The sequence below is a fragment of the Rhincodon typus genome, chromosome 1, assembly GCF_021869965.1.
Source record: "Rhincodon typus isolate 14 chromosome 1, sRhiTyp1.1, whole genome shotgun sequence".
Lineage (NCBI taxonomy): Eukaryota > Metazoa > Chordata > Chondrichthyes > Orectolobiformes > Rhincodontidae > Rhincodon > Rhincodon typus.
This window is the reverse complement of record NC_063332.1, coordinates 100,087,181-100,114,394: the sequence shown is the minus strand read 5'-3', so window position 1 is coordinate 100,114,394 and position 27,214 is coordinate 100,087,181. Positions and strand designations below refer to the sequence as shown.

The window sequence follows — 27,214 nt, the reverse complement described above, 5'->3', positions numbered from 1 at the left end:
CAAAATATAATGGGTAATAGAATTCGAGCTGTCCTTACAGATAATCAAGGCTGAGAAAGACCTGAAGGAGTATAGCCAGTAAACTTCTGGAATGCGAATTAACAGAATGCATGGGAAGATTCCAAGGCCTAGAGATTTACAGTGTCTAGCTAAAACCATAAGACCATGGGAACCAGGGGGTATCTATGAAAGTGTCCATCACCGGTTAGGTGTCCCACAGGATTGGATGTTTGGATTAGGGGGAAGGACAGTGAATATGTTTCATTTGATTACAATAACACAAAATGTATAAAAATGATGTATTTCTTTGTAAAAGCAGATGGTGTGTCATTGATTTATCTTCCGAAGCCAGATTCAGGGAAGATCCTTTGGCCCTCTCCCTGCATAAACCAGTATCTGCCTGAACAAACATCTTCCACTTGCCTGAATCCTGCCTGCCTCCTGAGTCTTTATTCCGGATCGGGAAAAGCGCTCCTACAAGCTCCTCGAATTTATTGTTGGAAATGAAGGGGTATGTAGGTGGCAGAAGATGTTCAGGAGATAGTTTGCAGTAAAGCAAAGGAGTTGGGGGATATCTTTGCATTCCATGTTGAGCCATCTTAGCAGATGAGATGATGAACTGATGGTGTTTTATGTGATCCAGCCAAATCTAATGGCTAAAAGAGTCACTCCCCTATAATCAGATATCTCCATATTAAATCCTCTCTTTTCATGGGTACTGAAGAATCTGCTGACGGCTTTCAACACTTTCTATTGGTGATCGATATCAAACCTGTTTGTTTTAATAGTTCTTCAACAAGTTAATTATTACATACATTTTGCCATTTTTTCCACATAATTGTGATATGCTCAAGGACAAATGAAGTTGTGGAATTTATGCTGCAACAGTTGGATTGAAATTGAGACTCTTCTCAAAATGGCAAAGTGCAGCATGTTGCTGCTAGGAATCCTACTGATGGATTTCTCAGCATCGGTAAAGTCACAGCATGAAATTGGTACAGTTCGTAACTTGGAGGAGATCATAATTGGCAGATGTTATAATTATATCAGAGTCGTGAATCCTGCAATAGGGTAAGACAATGATTTCTTTGTTATACATACATAGAAGTACAGATCTGAACCACTGGGCATTAAGTTTCTTCATTAATACACAGTCATTAACTCTCATAGGCAAGAAGCATGATGCCAACTGCAAAACCTATTGGTGATGGTCCACTGTGCTACAAGTGGTTTGACTAAAAGGATACAGCCAGAAAAATATTGCCAATTATAAAGCCGTTGATAAACACAATGATATGCTAAAGGATACCATGAATCATATTCCACTAATTGAAACACAACCATTATCCCTACTGTATTTTCGACCAACTTTTTCAAAAGACAACCTTTGTTTAATGTATTTTAATTTTTGTTAACAGCCCCTTTAGTGGAAGCTTATTAAATTACTTCTGGAAATCCATAAAAAGACCATCCATAGACATTTCCTGATGAACTGCATTGGTGACCTCCTTGATAATCTATCTAGATTTGTTAAAAATAACTTGCCTTTTAAAAACCTATACTCTCTCTCTCTCTAATCAGTTCATATTTATGCAAGTGCTCAATCACTCTAGTTCTTAATAGATTGTTATAATTATAAGGCTTATATAATTTGTCGTGTTTTGAGACTCTTTAAATGTGAGATAAAATGAGAGAAATCTTACTATCCGCTCTGAGGTCTTCATGAAAGTAAGGCTGCTGGTTTAATTGTTAGACAACAAAAGAAGGCTTGGTTTGTTTTACTGGGAAGATGGTACAAAGTATTTACACTTGGAGACAATGGCCGGAGTTATGTGTTAAAAGTAGAGAAACTGAGAGTCTCTGAAGCCAAAGAAAAGTGGTGAGAATATTAGTTGTAGACAGTCGTGTTTTCAACTGTCTATTTTGTTCCAAGATTAAAAAAGTGGGCTCTCAAGGATATTTAGTTTGTATATTTACTAAGCCACAAAGCCAATGTTATTCATTTTGCTGTGAGGAAGAATGTTGGGAATAGAGGAAGCTCTTATAAAGATCAAACTCGCCTAGAATATCACAAATAGTGTTTTGAATCTGCCTGCATCTGGGAGACAGGTATCTGTTGGAAGTCAAAAAGTCTCTATGGTTCACTGCACAGGAATACAAGTGGAAGCTTGTGCTCGAATTGAAAAGATCAATTTGTGGGAAACTAACATGAAACTGGACGAGCCAGCGAGCTTAGAATAGAGGAGAGTGCCTGGGAAAATGACACCACGTTGTGAAAGACACAGTTGAGAATATAAAAGAAGAGGAATAAGCCCTCAGGAGCTAGAAAGCACTTTGCATTGGTTATGTGGAAATTATGTGTAATAAAATTGTATAAGTTCTTCCTATTCAGCCTTTTGAGCCTGGTCCACCATTAAATAGGATCGTGGCTGATCTGATGACACTCCTTATGTCCACTTTCCTCTCCTTTCCCTGTAACCCTTCATTCCCCTACTGATCAAGAATCTACCTCAGAATTAAATATACATAAGGACTCTGCCCCCTCAGCTCCCTGTGGCAAGGAGTTACAAACACTCACAACCCTTTGAGAGAAGAAATTCCTCCTCATCTCAGTCTTAAATTAGTGCCCTCTTAATCTGAGATCATGCCCTCTGGTCCAAGATTCTCCCACGAGGAGAAACATCTTTTCAGCATTTACCTTGTCAAGCCCCTTAAGAATCCTAAATGTTTCAATGAGATTACCTCTCGTTCTTCTAAATTCTAATGAGTACAGCCTCAAGTTGTTTAATTTTTGCTCATAAGACAATCCCTCCACACCAAGGATCATCCAAGTGAACCTTCTTTAAACTGTCTGCAATGAAATGCTATTTTTTCTTTAATAAATGGACCAAAACTGCTCACGGTACTCCAGATGAGGTCACACCAGCACATTGCACAGACAAAGTAAGACTTCCTACTCTTGTTTTTCAACCTTCTTGAAATAATAGCTGATTACCTGTGTGCTAGACTTACTGTGTGTCTACATAAAGTACAGAAAGATGGACACTATGAAGTATGATTTTTTGAACTGGAGTAGGAATTAGGTGGGTAATCTATTCTGTGGCATAAAGGATAAGTTACATACCAAGGTAGTGCTTAGTTAATTGTGCTTTTAGTTATTTGTTGCAATAATTGTCATAAAATGTGAAACCTTATCATTCTTTCAGCTTTTGACTGAGAGTTTATTTTGTAACTGTTTTTAGTATCTACGATGATCATAACGTGATTCCAAAGGAGCAGAGTATCAGGAACCAAATAATGGAACCTGTTCACTTCAGGCTCGTGCATTGTAAAAAAAATGTCCTGCATTGAATTTGTAAGCACATATACCCTTCGTGTTCTAGCACACAGCCTCAGTATCTGTTCATAAGAGGCATAGGATCATAGTGACGCGGAAAACTTTCAGCTTCCATAGTTGTTCAATCTCTATGTCAGATCTCTGAGGTATGTTGGTTAATTTAACAGGAACAGGCCACATTGTTCTCTCAAATAATTTTAGTAATTTTGTTTAAAATTTTAATGTGTGGTAAAATGAAGGAAAGCAATTTACATTGCTGTTGTCAATTTTTAAAGGCTTATCTTTGGCTTTGTGTGGCCCTCAGATTTGTTGAGAGTATGTGGCCACACACAGCTCAGGTTCTGTGAATTTGTTAATGTTAGTATGCTGCTATTGGAACAGAGCTCATTCTTGGTATTTGCCAAACAGTCTACACGTGTGGATTTCTCAGCAGCTTGATTTGGAGACTTTCAAATGTGCTTATGCGTTTCTGACCTTTTTTGAAAGGTTGACAAGAGGAAATCTGAATGTCAAAAGCTTTGTCAAATTCACTACAAATTCAAAGTTTGTTTTGATTTTTGAATTTTTGCATTCAGACTCTTATGACAACGATTGAAATTTCTAGATTATGTTTTAAAACTTTGTAACTTTTAGAACAATGCTCTCAGTCTTTAAATTACTTTGTGTCTCTTCATTCAGAAACCATGTTTGAAGTCTTGACATTTTTCTCTTTAAATACTTTTGCTACCATGAAGTTATCGAGGTTCAAATCTTTAGAAAAAGGTTGCCTGACACTCTGTTAAATTACCAGAGATCTGAATCTGCAACTGCGTTTATAACAGTAATATAAGAATCCTGCTGGTGAATGGGAAGAGGCCTATTTGCATGCTATTCGTACTAAATCTCACCTTATTGATATGCAGTTTCCAATTATCCCACAAGCAGAGAGAAACTCACCGTTACAAAACCTAGTGTGAAATTCAGACCGTGTATGTAGGGACTGCAGCTTATTGCTCGCTCCACTGGGTCCCCATCATGGACAGTAATCCCCAGCATTTCTCATTATGCTCCATGGGCAGCTAATGCCATTACCCCACCCCCAGCCTCATCACGGCACACCTCTCACCCTTTACAATACATTTCTCTACTTCAATGCTGCACTGTGGACTGCACCTCCACCTGTTATTGAATTGCAGCCGTCAGGCCCCTTTGCATTCAGGGACAGGCACCTAGCTCATAGAGTGGACCAGGCTGTATCACTGCACTCTTCAATTGTTCTGTTTGCACTCACTCACTTCACACTTACGTGGATGTTCACAGTAACTCTGCCTTCCCTGGCTTTAACATTTTACCTCCTCATTCAGAATGCAAAGACTCACTGTACTTCTGCCTTGCCTGGTTGTTTAGTGCAGTAAAACCCAGGCAGCTTGTCATGGTTGTCAGCAGTGGTCAGTTAAGGGGATGGATATGTTGCTGTACTCAGTGTGCTATATCCATATCACACCGACGCTTAATGGCAGTAGCTTAGGTGGAAAGCACACTGAATGTACATCAACCAAATGGCCTTGCCTCCAAGTCCAAGGGGAGTAGATCTCGATCAAGTCAAGGGGTTTTGTGATCAGGTCAGTGGATCCTGTCTCAGTCACTCAAGACAATGTCTGTTCTCAATCCAAGGGCTTGGGCTTGGGCCTGGTCAATAGCCATTTGTTGGGGAAAGTGGGTGGACGGTGTTATGGTCAGGGGTATGGTATCACTGCAGTCTGGGGAGTGGGCCACTGTCCGTCCTGCATGTCCAGTGTAAGCAGTCCAAGGATCCGTGGTAAGTCAGTTAGGGAACTGCACACAGATCAGTCAGGATCCAGTTGAAGGGAGTGGGGGGAGTCACTCAAGGTCTGTGGCTCACTCTGCCAGATGTAACCTGCTTTGCTTTCTGTACTGGTAATTAGTAAATGCATAATAGAAATGGAAAATGGCTTTGACTACACCCGGAATGTGTAGAGTAAGAGGGGTTTGGGGTTGTTGACTTGCTCGCTGAGCTGGCTTGTTTTTGTTCAGACGTTTGATCATCGTGCTAGGTAACATCATCAGTGAGGCCTCTGATGAAGCAATGGTCTTCTATTTTGCTTGGAATTTATACTGTCTGGTCCAGTATGGTGAGTAGTGTCATTTTCAGTTTTGTTCTGTATGGGTTTGTATATGGGGTCCAATTCTATATGTTTGTCGATTGCATTATGGATTGAGAACCATGCCTCTAGGAATTCCCATGTATGTCTATGTTTGGCTTGGGCTACTATGGTTACGTTGTCCCAGTTAAACTGATGGCCTTCATTGTCTGGGTGTACTGATATTAAGGAAAGTTTGTCATGCCGTTTTGCTGCTAGCTGATGTTCATGTATTCTGATGGCTAGTTTCCTTCCTGTCTGTCTGATGTAATGTTCATGGCAGTTAGAGCATGGTATTTTGTAAACCACGTTGGTTCTGCATGTTGTGGGAATGGGGTCTTTAATCCTTGTGAGTGTTTGTCATAGAGTGGCTGTGGGCTTGTGTGCTACCATGATCCTTCATGGTTTTAGGAGTCTTGCTCTCAGTTCTGATATGTCTTGATGTAGGGCAGTGTGGCCAGTGTGTTAGGGTGTACTGTGTCGTCCTGTTGTCTGTTTAGTAGGCACCTGCAGATGAAGTTACGAGCTACAAACCTTTGCTAAAACTTTAAGTAAGAGGTTTTTTTCCTATCTGAGCATATGGGGGCTGTATTATGTGAGGCCCTTGTGTGAAATGGCTCCTGTGTGCAACTTTGTGGAATAAATATCCAAGCAATATTGGCTGTGTCATTGGTCACTGAGCATGTCTATGAAGCAAAAATAATTCCAGGCCAACTTAAAAGTGTCACGTGTGTGCCTTAGCTCACAAAGATGATCCAAGATCTGATAGGCTACACAAGGGCACAGAGTTGATTTCTTCTCACCCTGCTTTATAAGTATTCACCAACATGCTTTTATATATAATGCTGTCTTTCTTGGGTGATGTGGAGGGAGGCCTGAGAGCACTAGCCATACTACTAGCCATACCAAGACTAGTTATCTTCCCATACTTACAGTCTCCCATTGTCAGTTAAACCTTTATTCCCATCACCCATATTTTTCTAACCAAAAACAAAAGTGCTCAAAGAAAATAATTTTAAAAATCTTGTTTTAAAGATTTCTCCAGTTGTTCTCAACAGTGTCTTGAATTGGTTTTCCGTATTATACACTGGCTATGCTCAGAAAGTAGTTTATTGGCTGGAAAGCATTTTTGATACATCCAGTGATAATGCTACATAAATGCTAGTTCTTCCTTTTTTATTGCACAATTCGAGGATATTCCAATAATACCTAATTATATCTTTGATGCCATGCTGACTGAATGCAAATATTCATCATAATTATTGCACTTATGCAAAAAATGGATCTTTAAGAAAATCTGCTAATCGCAGACATCACAGAATCCCTACAGCGTGGAAACAGGCCCTTTGGCCCAACAAGTCCATACCAACCCTCAGAGCATCCCACCCATACCCATTCCCCCTATAACCCACCTAATCTACACATCCCTGAACACGACAGGCAATTTAGCATGGCCAATCCACCTAACCTGCACATCTTTGGACTGTGGGAGTAAACTGGAGCACCCGACAGAAACCCACGCAGACATGGGGAGAATGTGCAAACTCCACACAGCCTGTCCCCGAGGGTGGAATCGAACCCGGGTCCCTGGCACTGTGAGGCAGCAATGCTAATCACTGAGCCACCGTGCCACCCAGAAAGGGCTTAGGATGGAAATAGTTTGGATTTTCTTTACCTTATATTAAAATTAATATGGTCTAGTGTTATTTAATTTGTCTTCCACTTTATTATTATTTACATGAGCAATTAACACCTAATGGTTTTGTTCATGTTATTGTGCAGCAATAGTATCAACTGTCAATACAGAAATACATTTGAGAATGATTGATTGTTTTATTTCAGAGAAAAGAACTGTTCAGCAATCTGGGAAGCGTTTCGAAATGCTTTTGCTTATAAGAAACCCTGCAATGTTCTTCCAACTGACTATAAGGATTTTATCAATCTGGCACGGCATGATATCCCTCGGGATAAGGTAAACTCACTTGAAAATGTGGAATCACTTTTTTAGCATCTGGTTCAAGTTGAATGGTGATCTGTTACTTTGTGAAATGTGAAAGAATACACAGATCTGGTTATTTGCTGCTGTAATACATGCAGTAGTCTGGCGTAAAGAAAAACATTTGTTTCTTTCTTTCCAACCATTGTGTGAGCTAGATGTTCAAGTCATTATCACTGTCTCAGGGCGATCTAATCCTGTAGCTTAAAGATGATGCAGCCCCATTTCTTGATCCTTCAAACAAGTACATCGTGCATCATCAGGAGAAGCTATGATTCAAACTGAACCACAATCTGCATTTTTTAAGGTCCAAAGAATAATGTAGATATTGCTGCAAGAGGTAAAGAAACCCTGTTGTAGACACAGCAAACATTTCTGATGAAGGGTCTAGGCCCGAAACGTCAGCCTTTCTGCTCCTATGATGCTGCTTGGCGTGCTGTGTTCATCCAGCCCTGCACCTTGTTATCAAGTTCCCAAATCAGTTTTAGGTTCTGATTCTTCTTCCACTTGGTCTGGATATGAACTGAGGTCTAAATGTTCAAAGTTTCTGGAGTAACTTGATCTCTTTGTCTCACTTGGTAGTGTTAGCTACCATCTCCAAGCTATAACTCGCTATTATCCTAGACTTAGAGTGGCTAAAGTTTTGTCAGGCAAGTCTCCCTTTTCTACACACATCTTTGGACTGCAACTTAAAATTTTGTTCCAATGTTAGGATTAGGAAAATTTAATGTGTTATGTTTATTTGTTTTAAATTTTGGTTCAGCTACTGGATTTTTCCTTCCTGGTTTTCAGCTGGTTTCTTAGATGTCGACTCTGGCCAGACTTTTCTGCACTTTGGCCTGGGATTAAGCTATTTGAAACAAGCCAAAATTTGACCAGAGTCTCCAATTTCTGTTACTTGACAAGAGGGAGAGATGAACTGAATGACTTAGTATTTCTTTTTTTCTGTTTATTAGCAGAAATATTTTTATTTTTTTCTTCTATTTCTTTTCCCTTTTGAAATGATGTGGAGATGCCGGTGTTGGATTCAGGTGGACAAAGTCAGGAGTCACATAACACCAGGCTGTCATCCAATAGGTTCATTTGAAATCACAAGCTTTCTGAGCGCTGCTCCTTCATCAGGCAAAGTCAACTGATGAAGAAGCAATGCTCCGAAAGCTTGTGATTTTGAATAAACCTGTTGGACTACAATCAGGTGCCTTTTGAAATAGGCTGCGGTGTGCTCCCTCCAAATCTTCTGCTTGTGAAGTTCAATATTTAAATGATCCACTTTAGGGTTTAAAAAAAAGTCTGGTTAAGTTGTGTTTTCAAATCCAGGGGAGCATGCACACGTATACATGCACAGACATGCACCCACGTAGACAAACACACACACATAGGGAAAAGAAGGAACGGAGCGAGGTTGCAATTAGGAACAATTTGAAACTCAAAGCTACATTAATGCATGTGATTGTTGACTGAGTCCAGAAAGTCTTGATCATTGAAGGATCTTTTCCCTCACGTGATCTTATGGAACCCTTTCCCATAAACAGGGATTTGGAGAGATCGAAAGCAAAGGCAGTCTCAGCTGGACCTGGAGTCTGGTCTTAGTCTCAAGGATGTTTACAGCATAGAAGGATGCTAGTCAGCCCATTGTATCTGCACTTGTCAACAAATCCCATTTTCTATCTCTTGGCGCATAGCCCTGGAGGCTATGTCAATGCAAATGAATCTCTAAATCGTGCTTGTATGTTTCACAATTTTGTGACTTAACAATCCTTACAGGCTGTGAAAAACCTCCTTCACACTCTGGGTGAAAATATTTCTCCTTCTCTCTCTCCCCTTCTCTCAGCCATTTACCTCTCACCTTCACCTGTAACAAATACAGGAAATGCTGGATAAACTCTGCAAATCTGGCAGCATGAGTGGAGGGAGAAAAACAAGTTAATATTTCAATTCTGACCAGCAGACAGATCAGATCAAACTTGAAACATTAACTCGATTGCTGTCTCCATAGATGCTACCAGACCTGCTAAGTTTTTGTTATGTGTTTGTTTCAAATTTCCAGCATCCACAGTATTTTGCTTTTATTAACTTACATCTGTGCCCTAAGTTATTGACACATCTACTAATGGAGAAAGTGCCTTCTTAAACAACCTGTGCATGCCCTGTAAAATCTATCAACTCTCTTTTCAACTGTCAGTGCTCCAAGGAAAACAACTCCTGTCTAATCAATGTTTCCTCATAGATTAGATACTGCTGTCGGGGCAGAATTCTGGTAAATCCCTCTCCTGTAGTTTAAGACCAGACTGTCTCTTGTGCAATCACATCCTTCCTATAATATGTACTTCTGTAGAGAGAGTGTTGCAGGCAATGTTAATATTGGACTTCAAGTGATGTAGACCAGAAGTTTTGATCATGTGATTGGGTCCTGATGAATCACTTTGCTAATTACATAATTTTTGTGTTCCTGGTCTAACCTGTTAAGCATCATGTAAGCTGGATGATTGAGCTAATATCATTTTTCAGACACAATGAGTTTCAATGGGTTTTTAAACAAACCAGAGTTGGCTGGGGTGATAAAGGCCCAGAAATTCCAGTTACCATTGGAACAGGTTCAGTGGCCGTAATCCTCTTTAAGATTACCTAATTTGAGGAGTAGTGTGCCAGGATGTCGGGTAAATGGACGTGCACTTAGCATAGCTCAAGGTTTGGATCAGTTAGGGTATCGAGTCAGGCCTGTGGCAGAGTGTCAGGTTGTGGAGGGTCAGAGCAGGGAGAGTTCAGGTGTGGGGAGGGTGTCAACTTAGGGGCTGATGGATTTGACAGGTTGGGAAGTTTTTGGGGTGGAGTGAAGTGGGGGATGGTCAGGATGGGAGGGGCTGGGTATAAGGTTGGACAGGTTCAGATCATGGCAGAGACAGCCTTAGGGCTAGGAGTGTTAGTGTTGGCTCGAGTTTGGATGTTTGCGCCTCCTACAGCTGGTGTTTATTACAGCCTTAAAATAAACAAAAAAATCATAGCGCTTTTATAGTGAAAAAGGTAACCTTCATGCCTTGTGATATCCCATTAAAAGAAGCTATAATCTCACATTTTGTGCTATTTTGTTTGTGTCTGAAAAATGTGATTAAATGAAGAGTAAATATTTAATCTGAGAACTTTTTAGTTCTTCCACAGGTGGTTTTTGTTTGAACTCATTGATTCCCAAAGTGATCCAGCAAAACATTTCCTCTGTTATTAAATATGAATGACACAGTGAGATGAACTTTTGCTGTTTCCAGTAAAAACAAAGTATGCTAGAAAATTTGGAATTTCATTAGAAGTACAGATAAAAAGCTATCTCTACTTACATTAACAGGGTACAGGGTGTATTTTCACCCAGTAGTATTGAATAAAAATCATTCAATAGGGAGATGGTAGCCTAATTGTAATGTCACTAATGCTCTGGAGTTATAGGTTCAACAACATAATAGATGGTCACTCTAACTGTGTAACTATTGTTGTAAAACCCCATCTGGTTCACAAATGTTCTTCAGGGAAGGAAATCTGCCATTCTTATGTGGTCTAGCCTACATGTGACTCCGGACCCACAGCAATTTGGTTGACTCCTAACTGCCCTTTGAAATGGCTTAGTAATCCAATCAATTGAAGGATAGTTAAGCATGGGCAATAAATGCTGTCGCAGCCTGCAATGCCCACATCCCATGATTGAGTTCAAATATGCCCACAGTAGAAACTCTAGGTCCTGAACTGTCAAAAAGCTTTTCTTATTTAAATAAATTAACTGATACAATTCACTTAACAATTTTTATAAACTTAATTACAGGCATTATTCTGGGAAAATACCAAGCTTCTGGTGAACAGCTATTCAGATAAAACCAGACGGATGATGTCTCTCGGTGACGCTCTGATAGGTTTTCTGGCCGATGACTTGAATTGGTGTGGACAACCTGAACCCCCTGGTGAGATATGTGATTATTGCAACTGTTTAATATTCTCAATCATAATGCTCAGGAAAGATTGTAGTGTATTGCAAAGGCATATCAGAAACAAATGGGGCTAAATTGTGTTGTGAACGTGAGTTCACCAGGACTTTTGTGTCGGTCATTGCCTTATGAGACCTATTTTCTTCAGCCAGGGATCTGATGAGCATAGAACCCATCACTGACTGTGTAGACCTTCCACATTCTAGCTATCAGATATTAGATGCAGCCTTATATATGCATATTGGGACCGCTTGGTATTCCTAATGCTGTGACTACAAGGGGCTGCCCTGCAAGTTTAAACTTCTAATGGGAGATTCCCCTGAATCTGCAGATGTCTGAAAAAGTCTCCAACTGTTTGTTACCACTATTTGTGACTTGCATTGACATTGACCCAATCCCTCCACTACCTCCAACACCCCAAAGAGTCTACATTGTCTACATTAGGACGCAACCCAATTTATCTTGCTTCTCAGAACATTAGTGTGAAGGTTGGAGTTTAGTTGCACAAAATTGTACATGGTACTATCTCATTAGCTTGCTGAGTAGACAAGTAGAAGGAATAACAGGTCCCAGTGACAGACTTTCTATGTTCCTATACTACAGCAAAATGACAGCCTCCAAATGTGTTCAGCCTCTAGAATGGGAACTGAAACCACATTCTACTGATTCAGGTAGGACTGCTACCACTGAGCCTACTTTGTTTGCTGGTTGATTGACAATGACCTAAATGACTGTCAAATGCAATGGTTCCAGAGAAGCTGAACCTTGGAGTCATAGACTGCCTGAAGTGCCAAAGGTTCACATACACCAAATGGAAAGCGCAGGGCAGACCACAAAATACACACATGGAGCATCCATTCTGAGAGAAGTTGTAGGGTTAAAGAAAAAACGCAAACACAATAAAATCAAAAATATTTCCAAGAAATATTATATAGTTGCCTCCTACCAAACTAGCGTGCATTTAACTTGAGCTACCAGTTGCAGAGAGTGCCTTTACTATTGGCATTTATTGATCATATTCTTATTTTTTCAGGCATAAACTATGAAGCCTGTCCCACAAATGATTCTGAAAATAACCCAGTGAATTCCTTTTGGAAAATAGCATCTGAATCAGTAAGTTGTGTAAGGACTGTGTCCTTTTGCTTTTGTGCTTTTAAAAACTGACAACTGAAATGAGCAAGAGCTGGTTTAAAACCCAGTGTTTGAAATAGTGGTTGCAGTTTTGAAAACAAATAACCTGATACCCATAGCAGGCATCTTGTGAACAAGCAGTAATTAAAGTTCAGATTGTAGATGATCTGGAGCCGAGGGTAGAGGGTATGCAGTGAAATAGTTCTTGTAGGTAACAAGAAATTGATTGGTCTCTGAATTAGTGACAGTTATCAATGACAGGGACATTCTGTGTGATCGGTTCTTAGATGGCTGAGCAGCTTGAAGTTGGAAACTAGTTACAAAGACAAAGAGAGAGGAAAAAGAAGTGTGCAGATCTTCTCCCAGTCCGGAAGCTGCCTGTTCTCTTCAGTCAAACACTCAGTTTAAACGTGAAGAAAACCAACTACCTTTCCTGTAGCAATTGCTGTAAGCTGTGACTTTTAAATTGATAAATCAGAGACCTATTTCAAGGGAATCAGCCACTCTGTACTTCTTACAATCCAGTGAGACATCTGAACAACAAGGCGTCTAGTCAAGAAGGGTCAATAAATGTGGAGCTGGAAAAGCACAGCAGATCAGACAGCATCCGACAAGCAGGGAAGTCAACTGGTTCATTTGTCATCAGGAGGCAAAAACACTGAGCTGATGTTTCAGTTTTTTCTACTTCTGCCAATAATCTACTGTGTGTGTGTGTGTGTGTGTGTGTGGAATTTTAGCTAGTACTGTTATATGCTAACCATTGATATCTATTTATCTTTAGCTATTGTCCAATTATAATAAATAATAACTATTGGTTACTGGAGAAACCTGGTCAATGCTTTCTATCCATCCTGGTCTGAAAGTCAAAGGAAATTGGCCTTCTTGCATACTTTAAAAGCACTTTAGCACTTGATACAACTGGAAATAGCAGACCTTGATTTATGGCACACTACCTCAGTTGTTTCCAGGGAAAATGACTTATTCAAATTGACCACACAATTTTCCAGTCCTCTTCAAGCAGAAAGGTACAGTTCAACTGTAGCTCTTGTCAAATTCCCAACATTTTTCTTACTTCCATTCCCAGCACATATAGTCTGCTGGCCTAAATAGTACCTGTAGTGATCAGTGAGACACCTCTGGTGATATGACTCATTTGGCGCTTTGAAGCTAAATTTTGAAAGATCTTTGAATCAGCCATGCATTTTGTAGAAAATCAAACCAAAAGACCTGTGGATGCTGTAAATCAGGAACAAAAACAGAAGTTGCTGGAAGTTCAGCAGGTCTGGCAGCATCTGTGAAGAAAAAAATCAGAGTTAATGTTTTGGGTCTTCTGACCCTTCCTCAGAACTGTAGAGTCCACTTAATTCAGGCTCTTAAGTGACCCGTGACCAATTTTGAGTCCAATGGGTTTGGAATCCTTTGTTCACCTACTCTCATCAATCTCTCCTTTACGTGCATTCTCCCATTAACATAATGTTTTCTATCAAGGCATATTTCCTCACACCGATTTAAGTAGATTGCATCTTCCATCATGGAAGGGGAAATAGAATCACTGATGTAGGCAAAAGACAAAACAAGCTTGGAGATGAATATTAGACAGTAAGCTTGATAAAGACCCTGGGGAGAGTTATACACCAGGAAAAGCATATTGAGATAAATCCATCGATGGGAATTTGGTGGAGGTTGATGAAGAGAGGGAGTGATAGTTTGCAGTTGCAGCTTTCAGGTTGATGTGCAACAAAAAAGAAGCACTCGAGAAGCTGAGCCAGAATGATCAAATCTGTGAACGCTGTTTTGTTGAAATTAGGCAATATTGCAGAGGTGGAACTGTTGTCATTGTAACAGACTGTAATTAACTTTAATTCTAAGTTATGGTTATGCAATGTCAAATTCAACAGTAGGGAGTGGTCAACAAACCAGGTGCAATTGTTGATTAGGCATCAATATTTCAGACAAGGACTGGCAACAAGTGTTTCTCTGTTGACAATGTCATATCTAATCAAGCATTACATTCTAAAAGTCAAAATGAGGGTGTGTTACCTCAATAACTTCCAGTCTATTGCTATGTTTATTTTTGATATGGCTGCTTTTGAACTACAGCACTTCATATCTTTTAATCAAAATGATTTTTGCAGCAACTGATTTATATTTCTTTCAATTTTTTACATATTTCGTGAAATAGGTCTTTCAACTGGGAGACAGTGCAGATTCTCATCTGTTTGATTCGGCGTGAGAGGTCAATGCTTTCCAAGTGTGTTAAAGAACACAAGAACAGTCAGTCAAGAAAACACTATTTGCTACATTAACAATACAATTCTAGTGCTGTATCTCGTTCATCATAGATATTTTGAATCCAACTGTTCAGATGTGTTATGACACATCTCTGGAGCAGTTGGGACACGAACCTTTTGGGTCAGAGGTAGGGACATTACCACTGAGCCACAAGAATCACAAAGCTGACTGCATTTGGTATTCCAGGCCTGAGCATGTTAAGCTTCCAAGATCAGACGATATTGGGCATTTTCGGACTAGTATAGTTGTAGGCGGTGACCACAAAAATAGATTTGCCTTATCTTTTTGCAAATAGTGGCAAAACCCTCCAATTTGTTTTGATAGTAAAGAGGGAAGGGATGAAAAGATCAAAGCAAATTGATTAAATTTGTACGACATGGTAATGGATTTTAAAAAAATGTAAAAATTATTTCAAGGAGTGGTTGGGGATGAAATTCAAACTGGGTGGGTCACAGCACAGACAGTATGGCTTTGATCTCCCGTTATACTCCGTCACATAATTTTAACTACCATTGACTGCAATTAAACTGAATATTAATCATCTCATATAGGGGGAATCAAAACCAGTTCTGTCATTGCTGCATCCTCACTCATACCCAATTTAACCCCATTGTCTTTATAAATGAATGAGGCCTTACTTTTGCATTTATTCTTAAATATGTTTGGGATTTCAGTTATAAAATGCTCTTGAGAACACCAGAACAAAGGGAATAGGGGTAGGAGGAGAATATTGGACCTTTCAAACCTGCTTTATTATTTAATACCATTTTCAACCTAAACTCTATGTTACCACCCAATCGCCAAACTCCTAACTTCCCTAGAGTCAAAATATTCACCCAGCCTTGAATATATTAAATCACAATGCAGCCACAACTATCTGGGATAACAAATTTCCAAAGATTCTTTACACAATGAAATTCCTCCGTATCTTAAATAATTGCCTTCTTACCATGAGACTCTGCACTCGATTTCTACAGCTGTAGGCAGTAGCCTTTCAGTAACAGCCCTGGCAAGTCCCCTCAGAATATTGTGTGTTTTGATGAGATCACCTCCCAGTTTTCTAAATTTCAGTTTATTCAACTCCTCATGAAAGGACAACACTGTCATCACACGAACCAATCATATTTAATGTATTGCATCTAATTGCTTAAATAAAGAGGTCAAATTGCATACAGTATTCTGAATGTGTACTGACCAAACCCCTAGTCAATTTTAACAAAATATCATTGCCCCTGGACTCTACCACACTTGCTATGAAGACCAATTGCATAAAAATACAGTACAAGCAGAAGTAGGTCCCTCAAGCCTGCCCTGCTACTTAACAAGATCATGGCTGATTTGCCTCAGACCACTGTTCCTGTTTTGTGCCGGCTCCTGATAGTCCATAACTCCTGATAGTTCAAAATCTATTGGCTATCTCTTTAAATGTTTTTCGTGATCTAGCCTCCATAACTCTCTGATGTAGACAATTCCAGACATTCACTAATCTCTGAGCCAAGAAATTTCTTCTCATCTCATTTTAAGTGATTGTGTCCTTATTTTGTCACAATGTCCCCTTTCGAGATTGCCCCATTAGTGGAAACATGTCCTCAATGTCAAGCTCCCTCAGAGACTTGCATGTTTCAGTTAGATCACCCCTTGTTTTCCTAAACTCTGCCAATTGAGAATACCTAAATAAAAGCCTAACCTAATAGTTGATTGCTTCATTTCAAAGATTCTGCTTCATGCATCTATTTTGAACTGCCTCCAATGCCAGTATATCCTTTGTTGAATCCAAGGATCAAACTGTACATAATACTCCAGATACAGCCTCACCAACAGTTGTAACAAGACATTGCTATGTTTAAATTCAACCCCTCAGCAATAACGCCCAACTTTCCATTTGCCTTGTTAATTACATGCTGCGTCTGCATGTTAACATTTGTGTTTCATGTTCAAGGACGCCAGATCACTCTGTACCGTGCATTTTTGAAGTCTCACTCCATTTAAACAGTAGTCTTCCTTTTCATGACCTCACACTGTCCAACATTAAATTCCATCTGCTAAATTTCTGCCCACTTGCTCAAAATACCTACATTCTCTTACAAATTCCTTATGTCGTCATCATAACGTGCCCTTCCCTGTATTTTTGCAGCACCAGCAATGTTGAACACATTATACTCTGCTTCCTCCTTCGAGTAATTAATATAGATAGTGATCTTTGCGGCAGCTAGTTAGTTACATCTTTCTGACCTGAAAAAGACCCATTAATCCTGTGTTTGTTTTCTGTCCTCAGTTCACGCTAATGCCTTACCCACCAAAATCACACATTCCTATTTTGTGTAATAACCTTTTATGTGACATCCTATTGAATGCCTTCTGAAAATTCAAATACACCACATTAACTCTGTGATTCCTGATATTATGGTTTTTTTACCTTTGTAAAACCTCCTTGACAATAGTATCTAGCATCTTCATTATCATTGTTGACATCTACCCAGGGTCATGAGGTTCTACTGTAAGTCTTCATGTGACTGGACAGGCTGAAATCTTGACCCAGAAATCTTTGAGCATATAGGCTGGTTGGAGCTGGAGTTAGGATCTGATTGTTTTTCTTTCCTTTCCTGCTGCTGCACTGCCACATTAAGATGTTGTGATTTAAAGCTTGAGTGCTGAGGTGTTGCCATTTTGAATGATCGATAGACTGCTCCACCTCGTCATTAACACCAATGTTGCTGCGTTTCAAGGAAAGCCTCAGAGTGTCTTTGAAGAGCTTTCTTTGTCCTTTTCAGTTTGTTTAATATCCGAATACAGTCTGTGCCTTATCAAAGGAAACCACACTTTGTCGAGTGTTGCTTACAAATCCGATTTTGAGTGGGCAATGACACTGTACTTACCCACAAATTGTAGATTACATAGGTCTATAGTGTTCAATTTAGTTTGAGCATTGAAACAACTGGACTAAGAATTTTCCACTGAGATGGGCTACAGCCATTACCAGGCTGTTTTAAATCGTATTAGGCTATCACATAACCTTGCTTGACGACAATCCAAATGTTGGACTATCTGTTTCAGACCTTCCACCCAAGACAGTTGCAGGTAAATCATCGTGAAGCAGTTACAGGGCTGTGATCTGACTGTGATTCAAGTTTCTTGAATTCCACTACTTGGGAGACCAATCCCCTGAACTTCATCATTTACTGAGTCACATGGTTTGGTCAAGTCGATGAATTCAATAAGTAGGAGCAAATTACTGTCAATCAAGTGTTCCTTGAGTTGTTCTCAACAGTTTTCTTGTATTTGTGCTAATAAGGGCCATGTCAGAGGTTCTGCTGAAAGTTATAAAGCTACACTGTTTCCCTGGGAGGATTTCCTCAGCGACAGAAAGTGTGTGATTCTGGAGAATGTGCGTGAGGATTTTCTTTGCCAAGAACAGGAAGAAAGTATCTTCAATGTTTCCACAGTAGGATTTGCCTCCCTTCTTGAAGATAGTTACAATTGTTGCATTCCTGAAGTTAGGCAAGGGAGTTCCTTTTCCTCCTAAATCTGTAGAATGAGTACACAGAGCTTTGTTATGAGTGAAAGTCACCAATTTTGATGATCAGAGCTGGAATACCACACAGACCCTATTGTTTCTCTGTGGTTTGATTGTTTATTTACAGTGCTTTCATCAACAGTAGTTCTCACTCACTGATTTTACCATGGTACTAAATGACCGATGGAAAGTATCAGCTAGCACGATGAATTCACAGTTGAGGAATTGTTGAAAATATTCATTCCAGATTTCATTAATATACAGTTTATTGAATGACATTTACATTTCTGTAAGCATGTCTATTTTCAGCTTCATTTCTAGGTCCATACAATTATAAATGGTTAAATATTAAATAATCATTACAAACATGGGTTCTAAAAATGAATTCATTCGTACTTCAGACAATGCAGTTTAAAATTTGCCATTTGCTTTCAGTATGCAAAGGAAGCTGCAGGCATCGTGACTGTGATGCTGAATGGCTCAGTTTCTGATGGAACTTTTCCAAAAGAAGGGTAAGAGAAAGAATGTTATAATTCATTTTGAAATCTTCTGTGTTCTTTTTTCTTTTGATTTGTCCATTGAACGAGTTTGATGCATTAGCTTAGAATTTGTGCTCCTTTTTCTGGCAGATATTGGCCATTTCGGTAACTGAGAACCAAAACTGAAATTAGGAACCAATAATTTAGATATTTCTGATTTAATTGCTGCATATTGTTTCAGATAAAGATAATCCTGTGCATTTTCTATCCATCAAGATCAGATTTGATTCTGAATTAGGGTGGGGTAATTGGTGGTAATGGTTCCTGGCCTTATCCTAGAATCCTACCAGGTAAGGTCAGTTGTAGGCTTACCTGTACAGAGCAGACTTATGTGCCACACTGGGCTCTTGGTATGTCCCAGTAGGCTGAATTCAAACAACAGTCAATCGACAGGGATTCAGTGTTGTTTGAATCTGGGTCTACTGTACAGGGAACAGATAATGAGTCCCTCAGCCAAATCTCCAGATTAGCTTGTGTTGTCCTTCTAAAAGTCCTTTTTCTGAAATCCATCTGTGCCCCATGGGTGGTCTTCCACAGAGCATTTTACTTGTCATCAATAGCAACAACTTACACTGCATCATTAACGTAATGGAGCATAAAATTGAGATAAGGAGAAATTTCTTCACCCAGAGTATGGCGAGCCTGTGGAATTGTCTGCCACAGAAAGCAGTTGAGGCCAAATATTGAATATTTTCAAGAAGGGATTAGATATAGTTCTTGGGGCTAAAAGGATTAAAGGACGTGGAACAGAGTACTATTTTGGATGATCAACTATGATCATGTTGACTGGTGGAGCAGGATTGAAGGGCCAAATGGCCTACTCCTGCTCTCATTTTCTATGTTTCTATCACAAGGTACTTCATAGCAGCATTATACAATGAAGTATAGCACCCCATACACCCACCGCTGTCTGTGTCCCACCCAATTCACCAGTTGTCTTTTCTCTGTCCCATTTCAGTCCCAACTGAAGTGATTCATAAAGTCAGGGGACTAAGTGTTTGGGGTAATTCTCACGGAGAGTAGCCTTCTAAGTTCAGCTCAGCACCAACATTTCTAAACTACATCTTGACACTTGACTCAATAAAGAGAGTTGTAATGCAATGAAATTACAACATAGGAGGCGGCCGCTCAGCCCTCTGTGCCAGTATATGTGCTGGCACTTCCTTCTGTAACCCCGTTTGCTTCCACAACATTCCTTCCCAAATATTAACTCATTCACTTGTGCTGAAAAGTCTCACATTCAAATGGCCCACAATTCAAGAATCTTCCTCCACCCTCTCCCCTTGATGATCCCAACGAGTACATTTGACTTCCTCATTCCCAACTAGTATAAGCAATTTATTCTACCATGAAAGGTTGTTTCCACTTAGTTTCTGCCAAGTAATGATTTATCCACTTGAAGGATGAAGAGGTTTGTGGCTTTCCTTGTGTGTGGCCTCCTTCAGAAATACTGTACAAACCTGAATAAAGCATAGTTTCCAAATTGCGACAAAATGTTGATTGTTATTTTTTAACATTACTATCTAGTCTTTCTTTCCTGTGTCAGCATGTAAACAGTGATTCAACCAGTAAAATGTGATTTCTTTTGGTGAGACACAAATTACATTTGGATGTTAAACTGAAGCACCACTTAGCAATTCCTTCATCTGCCCACCTATACGTGTTGTTTTAAGACCCAGTGTAGATGATGTAGTTACACAAGGTCAATTTATTGGACTGGTTCCATCTTTGTAATATGCAAATGAAGATAGGATCAGATAAAACAAAATAAATCAGCACACACAAGCTATACCGAGAACACAATTTTTCATCTTTTCCTCTCTGCAGATTTTTCGCTAAAAATGAGCTTCCGAATTTAAGAAATGACAAAGTCTCTGAAATACGGATTTGGGTCATGGATAATATTGATGGACCTGTTAGGTAAAGAAGATGTGTTGTTTCTTATACTTGATAATAGAAATATATTTTCCAACCATTAATAAAAACAAACCATATTAATTCTTCATCTAAATTTTAAACAGTTTGCATTTTAAAAGGTAAGAAACAGCTTTGCTATATTTCCTGATTGGCGTTGGTTTGGAGTAAGATTGGTTTTTCAGGAGTCATAGATTACATGTATTTAAAAAGTGAGTCAAGCTCATAAATGATTTTAAGGTATTTAATAAAGAAGTAGCAAAATGATGCATAAGCTAACTAGATAGGAAAAGCATACAACCTGTGGCAGCAATGAATGACTTACTGGCCCTGAAGGAGTGGAAAGCACAGTATTAATCTCTGTAGCTGGTGGTTGCAGCCTTCTGCTATCAAGCCAAAGTGTTAGAAAGCTCCTTTCCTGATCTTCCTCCCTCTTCCTCAGTCTTCAATCTGAAGAAGTCAGCATGCTTCCCTTCGGAACCCCTGCGTAAATACTTTATTTCTAAGGACTGATGGCTGACCACGTGTCAATCCCTTGTTTGATCCCATCCCAATTACCAAGAACAGTCCGTAACGTAAAACCTTCCCCTGTCTGTCACCTTGACTTGAGATCATCTTGCAATTTCTGTACTGCTGGGAGCCATTTGTTAATTCTTGCCAGTCACTTGTCAGGATAAAAGGGGACAAGACCTTATCCAGGAAATATACGAATGTCAACATGAAAGCCTGTACCTGGAAACCACAACATGAGATCCTTGAGAGCACCATTCTCCTTGAATATTACCTTTGTTTCCCTTTGTTCCTGGTTGTTAAGAGTTGCTTCATTTCAAAAAGAGAAAATGAAAAGGTCTACTCCACTGTCAGGTAATCACAATATAATGCCAACTCATTCTATATTATTCTTAAAGATACAATGGAGTATATCAACTTCCTGCTCTCCCTGTTTTAATGCAGATGGTTAAATATTACAATCTATAATGAATGGAAAGAAAGGTGTGAGGTTACATAACCGTTTTACACAATAATCCCTTAAAGATGACAGTTTAAAACAAAAGATAAAATTGAACAAAATCCAAGTGATTGTTACAATCAACATGAAGGGATTTGTTACAGTATCACAATTCATCAAAGAGTGGAAAATAAATGAGAGATGTGTATATAGAAAAATGAGTGAATGAAATACATAATGTTATAATAATGGAGCATTTCAATTGCCCCAAAGTAAAGGAGCAAATTACTGCAGCTGTTGGAATCTGTGCTGAAAACAATAAATGCTAGAAATCACAGTCGGTCAGGGAGCTTCTGTGGAAAGAGAGCAAGCTAACGTTTTGAGTCTAGATGTCTTCGGAGGTCTAATGAAGAGTCATCTAGACTCAAAACGTTAGCTTGCTCTCTTTCTACAGATGCTTCCTGAGCCACTATGATTTCCAGCATTTTTGTTTTGCTTGCAGTACTGCCCCAAAGTAAATTTGTGTGGAAAGGTAGTGGAAGGGGAAAAAGAAATGTAGTATTTATTGTGTGTACAACAGTTCTTTCTGATCCTCCTTACCCTATGAAGCCCAACAGGAAAACAGAGCATTGCTTGGCAATGAATGGGAAATAAACTGGAAAAGATATGAACAGTAAGTTTTAAAGGTCATTAAAGAAGCAGTGGTGACAATATAAAAAGGTGACATTTTAATGGCATGAAATAAGCATGAATTGTCAACTTATAACTTCACAGCTTAAACTCTACACCTTTTTTAAAAAGCTTCTGTACCCGGACAAAGAGACAAGAAACATGCACATTATGGGTTGGAAAGAAATAAACAAACCAGGGAAATCCAGTTATAGCATTAAGTCCTGATTACATGTATCGATGAATTGTTTCTCCTTCAGTTTAATTCCAATTCCTTTCAGCTCTTTGATGAGGACATGAGGTTGTGGATACACTAGGCCTCAATCCTTCATTCGCTGTTTAAAGATATTGCCTTTCAATATCTCTCAAAGATAGTTTTTGCAGAGAGAGTAGCTAGCTGGTCAAAATTTCTTTTAATTCTCCATTCACGGATGGGAACGTGATAGAAAGATGGATTTAAATGCTTTCTCTTTTCCAGCTGGCTCTTTCTGCTGTTTGCGCAAACACAAAGCTGTAGCCACTCACCCCGGAACCAATCACAAAATTGTTATGATGCCGAGTGCTTCTGAACATACAAGGTTGGTCCTGGTTGAGAAACCAACCAAGGTCTGTCACTGGTCAATACTGCCCTGAACACACACCGAGAAGCCACGGTGTCGAGCCTCCTCCCCACAGCTTGAATAAGAAAACGTTATAGATGTAACTTTTAACGATTTCCATCAACTCATTTTTTAAAACAGCAACATCTATTTCCACAGTCTCTTAGTTTGACAAATGATCTTTTCCCATTGTTAGTCCACAGTTCTAAGCTAATAGTGTCTTTAGAGCTGGATTTGATTCTGATAGCAGTAAGAACAGTTGACCGTTAAACATCTGTATTCAACCTCTACACTGGCCTTCAGTGTCATTTGTAGGTATTCCCTGATCAATATGTTCAGAGATGTTACTACACATCCCTGGAGCGGGTGGTAATTGAACCCATGCCACTGGTTCAGAGGTAGGGACACTATCGCTGCACCACAAGAATTTGCAGCTTTATTTGTATTAATCTAGACAGAAATAACACCAACATTGGCCTTAAGTTAGTCTCTTAATTCTCTTACTAAGTTACCCAGTCAGGTGCCCATCCACCCTGATCTGGCCGCTGGAGAATGGCTGGAGGATGGCATGATGCCAGGAAGCTAGCATAGCAACTAATGGTGTGAATTTATCCCCATTCCTGCCTCAGTTTGGGTGTAGATGATGACCAAAGCCCCGCACATGGTGGCTGTTCATTTCATTTACTTTACCTTTTCTGTTAGGAGGTTAGAATTTCCTGGCAAGATATCTTCCTCACCCAAATGCACATCAGAATATAAATACAGACAGCCCATTTATCAGCATGCCCTTAGGGCAAACAAAGTATCTCAGCAGCGGGAAGTTTTGAAGGTAATCTCTATCTTCCATGTGCAATGGTGACATCCTGTCTTAAGTGAGACAAAATTCAAGTTGTTTTCTGTTAAGTTGGTGCTGATCTTTACTCATTCTGTTAGGGAGACATGTGGGACAGGCACTGTGAAAGATCTTGAAGACATCATAAAAGGGCGTAATTTCAGCTACTCTTGCACAGACAATTACAGGTACCTATATTATTGTATTATAGTCAGCAGTGGCACTGTTAACTAACCTGTTAGTAATAAACTGTGTAGTGGAAAACTGTACTACAATCTAGTTAGCTTGAATCAATTCCTCTTCATCGAAAGGCTCTTTACAAGATGGCAGGAGAGGTGCTCAAAGCATGACGGGAAAGAAATTGAATCTACTACTTAGACCTCACCTGACACCCTGATCAAATCTTGGGGTTAATTCAAATAAATGTGGTGGATGATCCATGCCCATGAGCAGAGACATCCATACTGCCATTGTCTCATTTTAATTGGATTGTTCATAGTAGCAGTTGGATAATTATAGACACTAACCTCTATACTCTCTATTTGGAAGTCCATGTTTAGCAAGACTGCAATAAGACAAAGGGAGACATAAATCAGTAACTGGCCATCAGACAGAAGACAGAAATTTTCTTATTTGTTCTATTGATATACTTTAGTGAATATTAGTTAAAAACTATATGATTTGCTATATTAGGCTCCAATGCATAAACCTTTGCAAAAAATGTATTGTTAATGGTAGCCATTCAAGGTGTATGGAGCTTTAAAATAATATTATTTGCCCGATTTTGACATGTTCAAAATGAAAGGAATTGCTCGCTATAACATCTGTCAACTAAATGACTACACAATTTGTTTTTCTCTGCGCACAAAAGAATAATCCAGCTGCAGTAGATCAGCATCAATTAACCTTTGATGTGGTGATGTTGCCTGTTTTTTAAAAGTGAAATATAAGTGTTCGTGGATTTTGATGAGCTTCCCAACCAAAGAATCCGAGATCATAAATGTTTCCCTAAAAGATAAAACACTCTCTTTATCTCATTGTTGGTTAGTATTTTAAGCAAACCACAAGAATATAAATGGAATTAACTGAAACTTCAACAGCTGTTGAACTCTCCCTCATGCTAAATAGTTTGCTTTTAATCACCAACCTCTGAAGAAGATGTAAAAACATTGTTTGAGAGACAGCCTATCATGAGCTACCTTATACACTGAGTGAAGTGGAGTGCCCATCGTATTGCCACCACCAGGGCATTTTGCCATCTGTGGGAGGGTGGAGCCAGCTCTTCTTCCTGGTGCCATTTACTTTACTGTTTAAGGGCCCATTCCCATCACCATTTTACCAGTGGTCATCAGCCTTCCATCACATGGGAGATCGCCATGTGCAGGAATTGCTTGAGGGCTTAGGTAATGCCCTTTTAATCAAACACTGTAAGTCACAAAGTGACTCTTTGGTGGCATGGTCACTCTTGTAGCAAGTCTCCCCTGCCTTCAATAACACCAACCTCATCCCCTCACCAGGGTCTTCCCTGGCCCTGCAGCCCCCCAGAGCCACTCCCTTGATTGAGAGGGTGGGCTGCTTGTAAAGGCCATCACTCCCAAAAGCACCATCTCCTTCTATTCTTGCAATTTGATTTAAAGTAATATTGTGTTCACCTTTTCGATAGTCTTAACAATTTTTACATCCTTCCGTCCAGGTTAAGTTGCCCAAGTCTATTTAGCTTCCTCATACCTCTGTTCCCTGAGTCTGATGATCAGCTCCCAGGCTCTTTCCAGTATTTGAATGTCTCTTTTGTACTAGAGTAGATCTCAGTGTTCAAAATGTGGACTGATCAGAGGACTGTACAGTTTCTTCATGACTTCCCTGAATTGTGTTCCACTGGAAGCCTTTGAGCCAAAGAAAGGAGAAATCCGTAAGGCCATGAAAGCAGTGATCAAGATAAAAACAGTCAATAATTGAGTGTAGTTTGGTAAAACCTGTTGAAGAAATATGGGAACAAAACTAGTAAATCTCATTAGGAATATTCGCTTCTGTGAAGAATAATCACTGATATAAACTGATTAGACCTTTGTCTGAATCCATTTTAAAAGCTAAACAGGAGCAAATAACTGCAGATGCTGGAATCTGTACTGAAAACATGGGCAAGCGTGATCCCAACCTTCCCATAGCCGGCCATTTTAACACAGTAGTCTGCTCACATGTCCACTTGTCTGTTCTTAACATGCTGCAGTGCTCCAGTGAATCACAGCACAAACTGCAGGAACAACATCTCATCTTCAGACTAGGCACTTTACAGCCTTCTGAACATAATATTAAGTTCAGCACCTTCAGATTGTGAACCCATTCCCATCCCTTACCTTTCTTTTAGCTTTACTGGGTTGTATTCTCTGTCACCATGTTGTCTCCCCCACCCCCCACCCACCCACTCCAGTAGGACTGTCTGTTCTTTCAAGTCTGGCAGTTAGACACACCATTGTTCTGCCATTCTCACGTTCCAATCACTTAATCTGCACTATCAACATGCTTTCTCCGCCAGCACTCCATTTCCACACCCCTCCCTACCATTGCATAAATGCTGTTCTCTCCCTTTGTGTCAGCTCTGATGGAGAGTCATCTAGACTCAAAACGTTAACTTGCTGTCTCTCCATGGATGCTGCCAGACCCACTGTGATCTCCAGCATTTTTTTGTTTTCAGTTAAAAACTAAACAGTTGTCTTTCTGCTGTATACAGCACCATTATAGGAAAATCCAGGCAAGTCTGCGACACAGATTAAATTTTAGAATCACATCTAATTTTTCTTCCATAAAATAGATAAAACTGCATGAGAAGATTGGGAAGTTTATTCCATTGTACCTGATTCACTCTGGGTGTTTCCAGAAACTAGCTACTAGAATGGAGAGTAAGGCACCAAACAGTGGCATTCCGGATGGACATTCCAGTTGGGAAGTGGCACTTGAAGGCAAAGTTCTTGATGTTGTCTCATGGACTGAGTTTTCCAGTGTGTAATGAATAGAAGATTAAGGTATGCATGTCCAAATTTTCCCAATCTGTCCCCATGTCCATTACCCCAGCTCACAGCTAAACACATGGTCTGGGAATCACTGACCAGGGAATTTTCTCAGCAGTTCATTTTGCTTTTTCGTTCTTATGCAGAGTTATTCGCCTGCTGCAATGTGTGGACTTGCCAAACCACCCAGCCTGCAAATGTATTTAATCAGAGGATCACACTGGGACTGGAGCTTCACCTCATATAATGCCTGAGAGCTTACGTTGAATCATTTTGCATTTGTAGTATTGTACACACTTGCTTGGCATTAGTAAAATTATGCAAAAAGAAA

The 27,214-nt window shown here is 39.6% G+C and overlaps 1 protein-coding gene across 2 annotated transcripts; it reads left to right on the top strand.

Annotated features, from left to right (window-relative positions):
• The first annotated feature begins 874 nt into the window (after positions 1–874).
• On the top strand, positions 875–27,214 carry LOC109917325 (ADP-ribosyl cyclase/cyclic ADP-ribose hydrolase 2-like). Of its 2 annotated transcripts, none has more exons than XM_020517133.2 (8): positions 875–1,071; positions 7,321–7,450; positions 11,280–11,415; positions 12,473–12,552; positions 18,812–18,888; positions 20,743–20,835; positions 23,980–24,066; positions 27,030–27,214. In XM_020517133.2, exons 1-8 carry the CDS (start codon positions 917–919, stop codon positions 27,088–27,090), a joined length of 819 nt encoding a protein of 272 aa, XP_020372722.1. In that variant the 5' UTR covers positions 875–916; the 3' UTR covers positions 27,091–27,214. The 2 variants fall into 2 exon arrangements, with proteins under 2 accessions (XP_020372722.1, XP_048459603.1); XM_048603646.1 differs by lacking the exon at positions 27,030–27,214 and adding an exon at positions 26,688–26,825.

Coding starts and splice junctions, on each gene's coding strand:
- LOC109917325 (XM_020517133.2), top strand. CDS start 917: ATGGCAAAGTGCAGCATGTTGCTGCTAGGAATCCTACTGATGGATTTC. Junction 12,553..18,811: donor GGAAAATAGCATCTGAATCA/GTAAGTTGTGTA, acceptor ATTTGCTTTCAG/TATGCAAAGGAAGCTGCAGG. Junction 20,836..23,979: donor AATATTGATGGACCTGTTAG/GTAAAGAAGATG, acceptor TCATTCTGTTAG/GGAGACATGTGGGACAGGCA.